Source organism: Ursus maritimus, unplaced genomic scaffold (genome assembly GCF_017311325.1).
Source record: "Ursus maritimus isolate PB19 unplaced genomic scaffold, ASM1731132v1 scaffold_502, whole genome shotgun sequence".
NCBI classification, from domain to species: domain Eukaryota; kingdom Metazoa; phylum Chordata; class Mammalia; order Carnivora; family Ursidae; genus Ursus; species Ursus maritimus.
In genome coordinates, this window is record NW_024426667.1 from 1 (window position 1) to 10098 (window position 10098).

The 10098-nt window shown below is 64.3% G+C and overlaps 1 gene segment (V, D, J or C); it reads right to left on the reverse strand.

Moving 5' to 3' along the window:
* Positions 1-626: 626 nt before the first annotated feature.
* LOC103681900 lies at positions 627-8534 on the reverse strand (the record flags this gene model as incomplete). The annotated part of the segment is given in 6 exon segments: positions 627-1869; positions 5080-5210; positions 7013-7333; positions 7442-7759; positions 7895-7936; positions 8223-8534. Coding segments are annotated over 6 exon segments (1208 nt in total), but the record flags the coding sequence as incomplete, so codon positions are not given.
* Positions 8535-10098: the final 1564 nt, after the last annotated feature.

Genomic DNA, 10098 nt, shown 5'->3' on the forward strand with positions numbered 1-10098 from the left:
ACCCTAAGGACGGCAGCCTGGAGCCCCCAGGGTCCCTGAGGGTTGGAATGTTCTCCCGTCCCACAGCTGTCCTAAATTGTGCCCCCAAATTCGAGTCTTGAAGCGCTGACCCCAGGACCTCAGAATGGGACAGTATTTGGAGATGGGGTCTTTGGAGAGGTGATAAGGTAAAAGGAGGTCATTAACCAGCCCAGTGTGGCTGGTCCCCAGTGCGGCCTCCTGCTCTTGTAAGAGCAGACGACGAGGACACAGACACACACGGAGGACCGGCCACGTGAGGACAGGGGCAGAGACCCCAGGAGGCGCCCGCTCTGCGAGGCCTGCCTCTCTCCCTGCTAGCTCCCAGGATTGTGGAAACAGACACGCGTGAGGTTGAAGCCGCCAGACTGTGGCTCTTCTGCCCGGCAGCCCGTGCTGACTAACGCACACCTACCACGTGTCTCTTGCTTCTGCCCACGGCCCAGGCGGCCCCTGGCCCTGCACTGTTCCCGGCTGCCTTCCTCACCCACTGGGAGCCCAGAGCTGTGGGGTGCTGGCCCCCCACGGCGGGAGGGAGCCAATGCACGGCGCGGCCAGGCCGGGCATCCCACCAGGCGCATCGACAGAGGAAGACTTTCCCCAGCGAGTGCTGGAATTTTTAGGGTGTTTTATTGTCATTAAAGAAAGGGAGAAGCAGCAGTAAAGGACATTATTACACTCCAGAAATTTCACGAGAAGAAAAGAACTACCCAAGCTACAGCAGTGGGTTTCCTTTGAGTGGTGGGTGTGCATTCTCTCCCAGGGGGCATGGGGGCTCCGCTTCTCCTGCCCTGCACAACCGTCTCTCCCATGCAGGGGCTCTGACCTGGCACTCGCTCTAAGCCCGGGCGGAGATCGTCCTGGGGGTCCGCCTGGCTTGGGCCCCAAGGCCGCGGCACTCTCTGGTCATCTTGTCTCTGCCCCCATTTCCCCGGAGCAAGCAGGCGTTCCTGCCCAGCGTGCCTCGGGGCCGGGCCACAGGACGGTGCGGGCTGGGCCTGCTGTCCTGGCCTCCCAGCACCCGTCCACCTCTGTGCACTGAGGCTGCGTCCCGCCTGCCTGGCGATCAGGTCAGCAGGTGCCTCTGCAGGAGGCCCATCTGGCTGCCGTCACTCCTTCCCCGGATGGTGCCACCTGTCCCTGGGGGTTCCTGCAGTGGCCGCAGGCCCGGGGCCTTTTCCGCATGTTCTCCACTGGTGGAGAAGGTCTGACTGACCATTCGTGGCACGTCGGAAGCTTCTCTGTGGGGTGATGGTGGCCCGTGGCTTCCTCAGGATCTGAGACAACGTGCCTGCTCTGGGGGTGTCCTGCCCTCTGGAGCGTGGCCGGGACGGGGCTGCACGAGGTCGGTCCCAGCCAGCCAGACCCTGGGATCGCGGGCCGTCCAACTCCTCCAGGATGACCGCGGATGCCGAGCCCGGGGCCGTCCCGGTGAGGGCCATCCTGCCCTGATGGCTCGGTGCGGCCCCAGCCGTATCTCGGTGGCTGCTTGGGAGGAGTCAGCCGGTGTCTGCCAGCTCATGTTGGGGGCACAGCCTGCTGTCGCGTTGATCCTCCAAACGGGGGGTCAGGGCCAGGGTGCAGCCCACGGTGTCCACGAGCCCGGAGGGTGGAGTTGCAGGCCCAGGGTGGCGGTGGTGACAGAGGGTGGTGAGGTGGGAGGGCAGAGGAGCAGGCCTGGCAGCAGGCCGAGCGGCATGAACGGATGCAGCCGGTTTCTTTGTGGGGTCGAGGGCAGCCCTGGACACCTGCTGCAGAGGGCCGGCCCTAGGCCCCCTGCCCGATCATGTTCCTGTAGTCGGGGACGATGGTGCGCTTCAGCTCCACCACCGAGGAGAAGATCCACTTCACCTGCAGCGGGCGGGCCAGGGGGTGAGCGAGGCCTGGACCCCACGGACCGCCTCCCGCCAGAGCCTGCCACCCACACCCGGGACCGCGAGAGTGTGTGGGGTGCCTGGTGGGAAGGGCACGGGGACAGCGAGGGGGCAGTGGTGGGCAGTGGGGGGACAGCGGGGGGCAGTGAGGGGCAGCGAAGGGACAACAAGGGGACAGTGTTGGGGAGCGGGGGACAGTGAGGGGCAGCAGTGGGGCAGCAGGGTGATAGTGAGGTGGACAGCGAGGGGGCAGCGGGAGGACAATGGGGGGACAGCAGGGGGTAGTGGGGGGATAGTTGGGGGTAGCAGGGGGACAATGGTGGGACAGTGAGGGGACAATGTGGGCACAGCGATGGGGCACTGAGGGGAGAGCAAGGGGGTAGCTGTGGGACTGCGGGGGCACAGAGGGGGGACAGCGGGGGGATTGGTGCAGCTGTGGGACAGTGAGGGGGCAGTGAGGGGCTGCTGTGGGACAGCGAGGGGACAGTGGTTGGCAGTAGGGCCAGCAAGGGGGCAGTGATGTGGACAGCGAGGCCAACACGCGGACAGCAGGGGGAGAACAAGGAGGCAGCTGTGGGACTGCAGGGGGACAGAGGGGGGACAGCAGGGGGATTGCCACTGGGCAATAAGGTGGAGAGCGTGGGGACAGTGGGCGGGCAGTGGGCGGACAGTCAGGGGACAGCAGGATGCAGTGGGGGGACAGCGAGGGGGCAGCGGGGGGACAACAGGGGGACAGCGAGGGGACATCGAGGTGGAGACAGCGATGGGGCAGCAAGGGGGACAGTGGGGGGACAACGGGGCCACACAATGGGGCAGTGAGGGGACAGCAAGGGGGTAGCAAGGGGGCAGCGGGGGGACAGTTTGGGGACAGCAAGGGGTCAGTGAGTAGTCAGTGAGGGGTCAGTGGGGGGACAGTGAGGGGGCAGCGGGGACAACGGGGGACAGCGAGGGGGCAGCTGTGGGACTGTGGGGGGATAGAGGGGGGACAGCGATGGGGCAGTGATGGGGCAGCTGTGGGACAACAAGGAGGCAGCATGGGGGCAGCGAGGGGACAGTGGGGGACAGTGATGGGGCAGTGGGCGGACAGCGAGGGCAGCGAGGGGGACAGCAAAGGGGCAGCGGGAGGATGGTGAGGGGACAGCAGGGGACAGCAAGGGGCCAGTGGGGGGATAGTGATGGGACAGTGGGGGGACAGCAGGGGGCAACGAGGGGGCAGTGAGAGGGCAGAGAGGGGAACAGTGGGGGGACAGTGTGGGGAGAGGGAGTGGACAGCGAGGGGTTAGTGAGTAGTCAGTGAGGGGACAGTGAGGGAACAGTGAGGGGACAGTGAGGGGGCAGTGAGGGGACAGAGAGAGGACATTTTTGGGTCAGTGAGGGGACATCAGGGGCAGTGAAAGGGCAGTGAGGGGGCGGTGAGGGGGCAGCAAGGGGGCAGTGAGGGGACAGCGAGGGGACAGTGTGGAGAGAGTGAGGGGACAGCAAGAAGACAGAGATGGGACAGTTTTGGGTCAGTGAGGGGGCAGCGAGGGGACATTTTTGGGTCAGTGAGGGGACAGTGAAGGGGCAGCAAAGAGGCCATGAGGGTTCAGTGAGGAGACACTGAGGGGATAGTGAGGGGACACTGAGGGGACAGTGATGGATGTCAGGATAGCGAGGGGGCAGTGAAGGGACAGCAAGGGGATGGGGAGAAGTGTGGGGGCAGCTAGGGGACAGGGAGGGGATAGCAAGGGGTCAGTGAGGGGGACAGCGAAGGGGCAGCGAGGGGGCAGTGAGGGGTCAGTGTGGGGATAGTGAGGGGACAGTGTGGGGACAGTGTGGGACAGCAATGGGAGAGTGTGGGGTGTGTGTGGGGACTGTGGGAACAGCATGGGGACAATTTGGGACAGTGGGCCATAGTATGGGGACAGTGTGGGACATCGAGGGGACAGCAAGGGGGCATTGAGGGGTCAGTGTGGGTATAGTGAGGGGGCAGTGTGGGGACAGCGAGGGGACAATGAGGGGGCAGCGAGGGGGCAGCGAGGGGGTAGTGAGGAGCAGCAAGGGGACAGTGAGGGGTAAGCGAGGGGACAGCGAGGGGACAGTGAGGGGTCAGTGAGGGGTCAGTGTGAGGAGAGTGATGGGACAGCAAGGGGACAGTGAGGCAGCAGTGAGGGGTCAGAGGTGTGGGAGAGTGAGGCGACAGTGAGGGGACAGCAAGAGGACAATTTTGAGTCAGCGAGGGGGCAGTGAGGGGACAGTGTGGGGACAGTGTGGGACAGCAATGGGAGAGTGTAGGGTGTGTGTGGGGACTGTGGGGACAGCATGGGGACAGTGTGGGGACAGCATGGGGACAGTGTGGGGACAGCATGGGGACAGTGTGGGGACAGCATGGGGACAGTGTGGGGACAGCATGGGGACAGTGTGGGGACAGCATGGGGACAGTGTGGGGACAGCATGGGGACAGTGTGGGGACAGCATGGGGACAGTGTGGGGACAGCATGGGGACAGTGTGGGGACAGCATGGGGACAGTGTGGGGACAGCATGGGGACAGTGTGGGGACAGCATGGGGACAGTGTGGGGACAGCATGGGGACAGTGTGGGGTCAGCATGGGGTCAGTGTGGGGACAGCATGGGGACATGTTGGGATAGTGTGGGGACAGCGTGGGAACAGCATGGAGACAGCATGAGGACAGCACAGGGACAGCATGGCGACAGCATGAGGACAGCATGGGGACATGTTGGGGCAGCGTGGGGACAGTGTGGGGACAGCATGAGGACAGTGTGGGGACAGCATGGGGACAACATGAAGACAACATGTGGACTTTGTGAGCACAGCGTGTGGACAGTGTGTGGACAGCATGGGAACAGAGTGGGGACAGCGTGGGGACAGCATGGGGACAGTGTGTGGACAGCGTGGGGACAGCATGGGGACAGCATGGGAACAGCATGGGGACATGTTGGGACAGCATGGGGACAGTGTGTGGACAGCGTGTGGACAGCGTGTGGACAGCATGGGAACAGCATGGGGACATGTTGGGACAGCGTGGGGACAGCACGAGAACAGCACGAGGACAGCGTGGGGATAGCGTGGGGACATTTTGGGACAGCGTGGGGATAGCACGAGAACAGTGTGTGGACAGCGTGGGGACATGTTGGGAAAGCGTGGGGACAGAAGGCCGCAGTGAGGGGACGTGTGGGGACGCCCACCTTGAAGAGGGTCACAGTGGCACTGTAGCACACGCTGAGCAGGAAGAGGGTGATGAAGATTGAGATGGTGGTCCACAGCCCGTCCAGCTCCCCGTCCTGGTCCTCGGCACAGCTGTCGTCCAGGAGCAGCTCTGGACAGGAAGGGGGTGGTCAGTGCCGTGCCTGCCCGTGGGGGTGATTCCCTGGGGGACAGTCAGAGCCCTCTGCAACCTCAGGGTCCAGCCTCAGCACCCCCAGCTCTCCAGCTTGGGACTGGCCAGTGGGGGACCCCCTCCCTCTCTGCTCTGCCCTGTGCTGGGGACCCCTGGGGGAAGGCGCCCTGACCGCCTCGTGGCCTCTTCCCCTGGGGGCCAGGTCCAGAGGGTGGGAGGGTCAGCAGAGTCCAGGGAAGGGCTGGTCAGTGTCAGGGAGTGTCCTTGAGAATGAGTAGGTGGGAGTGTCAGGACAAGCTGGGTGTGGGGGTTTTGTGGGTGTTGGGAGGGGTGCAGGTGCCCTGGGGTAGAGGAGGGCTGGTCAGTGTGGTCAGGGTGTGGATGAGCTGCTGAGCAGCTGATGGGTGTTGGAGGGGGTAGGGAGCAGGCTGGTGTCCATGGTGAGGGTTCCCGAGACCGGCTCTGGTCTGGGCCCATGCCGGTTGTCCCGTGTGAGGCCCAGTGTGTAAGGCCTGTGTGCATGGACGTGCGTGTGTGAGTGTGCACCCATGTGTGTGTACATGTACAACCACATGTGAGTGTGCACGTCATGGTGTGCACGGCAGGCTGGTGTCCATGGTGAGGGTTCCTGAGACCGGCTCTGGTCTGGGCCCATGCAGGTTGTCCTGTGTGAGGCCCAGTGTGTAAGGCCTGTGTACATGGACGTGCATGGACGTGCGCGTGTGAGTGTGCACCCATGTGTGTGTGCATGTACAACCACATGTGAGTGTGCACGTCATGGTGTGCACACGTGTGCATGGACATGCATGTGAATGTGTACGCGCATGTGTGCATGGACACACGTGTGTGAATGTGTGTGAGTGTGCACCCATGTGTGTGCATGGACCCGCATGTGCACACGTGTGAGTGTGTGTGTGCGTGCAGGTGGCACTGCTCAGCGGGACAGGCTTGTTTTCAGTGGGTGTGGACTCAGCGTCCAAGTGGGCCTCTGGGGTGGTCCCTCCCCTGGGTACGCAGGGCCCCCTGCCTCTGCACCTCTGGGGTTTGAGGAGGAGTGTCCCCACGAGTGGACCGGCCTGGCCCCAGGCAGGATGAAGCCAGGCAGGACCCCCGCACTTGAGGGAGGGTGGGGACCTGTTTGTGGGGTGCTGAGGGCAAAGGAGGGCCTGTCCCCACACACGGGTCAGGCACGGCTACTGCATTGGCACAGAGCTGCCACACAACGTCTCAGGAGGCCCAGGGGACAGGGGGCCCAGGGCAGGAGGACAGGCCAGCATCCCACAGCTTGGGCTGGTACAGAGGTGGGAAAGAGCGTGCGCTCATTTCCCTGGGGGCTCTGGAGGGGCTTCTGCAATCCCTGTCCACACCCTCCAGCCCTGGGTAGCCCCTGGCCTGAGGGACGGTCCGGAGCGCCTGCCACCTCTGAGAAAGTCCCCTCTCCTGCCTCAGGCAATCCTGGCCACACGCTGTGGCAGCCTGTGCAGACCTGCCCACTCGGGGTCCAGGCCCCCGTGAGTCCCGCTCTCTGCCACCAGTGGTGACCCCTTAGCCTGGGAGCCGGCCTGTCTGTGCCGCCCAGAGGCCCGGGTGTCCTGAGCCTGCCTCGGAAAGAACCATGACAGTGTCGCAGGGTCCCAGGGCAGTGCTGGGTGCTTTATTTCATGCAGGGGTGCCTGCCCGGGAGGTATGTACACAGGGGTGGGGGCTGCGGCGTCCTCATGGGACCCTGAGAGCCCGTGGGTGGGGGGCTTGCAGGGGTGCCGGGCATGTTGCTCATTTACCCGGAGACTGGGAGATGGATTTCTGTGTGTGGTGGTTGTGTAGGGCTTCATGCATGACCGCACACGTGAAGACCTCTCCGCGTTGCCAGCGGTTCTTGTCCACCGAGAGCTTGCTGTAGAGGAAGTAGGTCCCATCCGCGTCCAGCTGGGGCGGGGTTGTTCGGATATTGGTCTCTGGCACCTGCTGTCCATTGCTCTGCCACTCGACATCAATGTCAGGTGGGTAGAAGTCTTTGACCAGGCAGGTCACGCTGACTGTGGTCTTGATCATCTCGTCCCGGGGTGGCGGCAGGACGTACACATTGGGCTGTTGGGCCTGCCCTGTGGGTCAGAGGTCAGCACACATGGTCACTCCGAGGATGAAGGGCTGGTCTTGGTCTGCAAGGCCCCCACCCCGGACCCTCCCTGCACCCCCACCCTGCTGCCCACCTCTGGCCTTGGAGATGGTCTTCACGATGGGGGATGGGAGGGCTTTGTTGTTGACCTTGCAGGTGAACTCCTTCCCCTTGAGCCAGTCCTGGTGCTGGATGGGAAGGACACTGACCACACGGTAGGTGCTGTTGAACTGCTCCTCGCGTGGATTCGTCTTGGCCGTGCGCACCTCCTGGTCACCCACGAACCAGCTGATCTGGACCTCAGAGTCTTCTAGGTCCACCACCACACATGTGACCTCAGGGGTTCGGGTAATGGAGAGGGTGTCCTTGGGTTTCGGGGGGAAGATGAAGACCGAAGGCCCTCCCTCCAAATCTGGGATGGTAAGGGAGAGAGAGTGCAGGGGTCAGCGTGTGGGTGGGCTTCCTCTTGAACATCCATTCCCCCCACCAGGCTGTGGTGTGTGTGGGCCATCTGCTTGGGGTGGAGAGCGAGGCCCTGCTGACTCACCTGGACATTTGGGACATTCCTTGCAGAGACATTTTTTGGGCACTGTGGAGAGAGCAGACTGGGGGTTACTGGGAGCCTGGGGTGGGCACAGGTTGGGGTGGGTGTAGGTGAGGACCAGATCTTAGGGGGTTCCCAGACCAGGGACTGCAGTGGGGGTAAGCTGCCTGTGCTCTCAGTGGGCCAGGCAGCAACACCCAGAGGACCTCCCAGAATTGGGGGCCTTCAGGTGGGAGAGACAGCGGTACCTCCCCTGTGCCCTGGGATGCAGCGGGCCAGCTGACCTGGCCTGTCTCCCAGTGGACACCCTCCCTGATGCCCGCCCTCTCACCTGTCTTTTCCACCCTGGTATTACTGGCCGGGTGGGCCACGGTGCAGGTGAAGGTGTCACTGGGCCACTGGCTGGAGGGCACTGTTACCATGCTGCTGAGAGAATAGAGCCCTGAGGACTGCAGGACGGACGGGAAGGTGGTCACGGAGCCGGAGTTCCAGGACACGGTCACTGGCTCGGGGAAGTAGCCGGACACCAGGCAGGACAGGGCCACTGTGGAGCCGGTCGTGGCCCCGCAGCCGGAGGCCAGTGGGAAAACCGATGGGGCCGTGGTGGAGGCTGCAAGAGAGGAGGCTGTGTGAGCACCAGGGTCTCACCCCTGCCAGGGTCAGGGCAGGACAGCAGCTGCCCAGGCCTGGGGTGCCCCTGGGCCCAGCGCCCATGTGCTTCCTGGATGTCTCCAGACCAGCTGCCTGGCTTAGTTCTCTGGGGCCACAGGTGCCAGACTCATCAGCCCGGTCAGCGCTGGGTGACCACCTGGGTCAGAGTCCCGTGGGCCTCAGGCTTTGGGTCCCCACCCAGGCTTCCTCTGGGTGTCCAGCCTGACCAAGCCCTCTGTCTGAGCCCTGACCTGTGGCCCCTGCTCGCAGCCAGCTCCTGCTGGTCCCCTAAGCCCACTGCCCTGCTGTCCCCTCCTGATTCTGCCTTGAACGAGGGGAAACGTGCCTCCACCCACTGCCCGTGACCCTCAGCCCGGGGCCCTCATCAAGGCCTGCCGACTGGACTGCAGACCCCACATCTTCTGGGTCGGCTGTGCAGCCAAAGCAGCCAGGCCCCAGCCCCTGTTCCTGCCCTGAACCCGCTGGTCCCTCCTCAGGTCTTCCTGGCATGGCCTCCTAAGCTCACTGAGGGCCCTTCCCATCAGTGCCCCAGGCCTTGGCCATCCCTGCTCTGGGGCCTGTCCAGCTCCTTGCCGTCCCCAGAGTCCTCCTTCAGCCGATGTCTTCCCTGAGCCTGTCTGACCCTCAGCGTGGTGGAGGGGAGCCTTGCCGTGCCCTGGCTGTCCTCCCCTGCGTGGTGCCAGCACCCCAGGGCACCTCAGACCCCCAACCCCAGCCAGGCCTATGCCCTCTGACCCAGATCCCCTCTGCTGAGGCCGAGGGTCCTGCCTGACGTCCCATCCCACCCACACCCCAGGCTTGCAGCCCTGCCTCTAGCTCCGATCCGGCCCCTGATTCTCTCCTCCACTGGGCCCACTGCCCCGTGCCTCCCCGCTGGCATGGGCGTGTCGACCCTCTGCTCCTCGGCCCCAAGAGCGTCAGGCACAGGACTCAGGCCCTGGGACAAAGACCTGTGGTCACCCTCGGCGCCTCAAAGGTGGCCACTCCTGCCCCTTCTGCCCCAGAGACCTTCCCACCCAGGCTCTAGTCTCCACCCTAACGTGTCCACCCGGCCCGGCCAGCTCACCCTGTACCGCATGTGCAGGGACGCTCACCTGGGCCCGAGCCCTCAGCTGTCTCTGTCCCCTGCACCTGCTCAGCTCACAGCAGGTCCAAGCTCCTGTGAGCTCAGTCCTTCTGCCTTCATACCCGGAGCCCTCCGGGGGCAGCTCTGTCGCCCCTGCCCTCCCAGCTCGCTGTTCTCTGCAAAAGCAATGCCTGCTCCCCTGAGCCCCTGGGGCAGTCCCCTGCCCCTCCTGCTCTCGTACCCTCCCCTCCTCACCTGCAAGAACTCTGCCTGCTCCCCTGCACCCCTGACAGCCCCCTGCCCCTCCTGCTCTCCCACCGCTCCTGCTCACCTGCACAGGCTCTGCCTGCTTCCCTGAGCCCCTGGAGCAGCCCCCTACCTTTCCTGCTCTCCCACCTCCCCTGCTCACCTGCAAGAGCTCTGCCTGCTCCCCTGAGGTCCTGGGGCAGCCCCCTACCCCTCCTGCTCT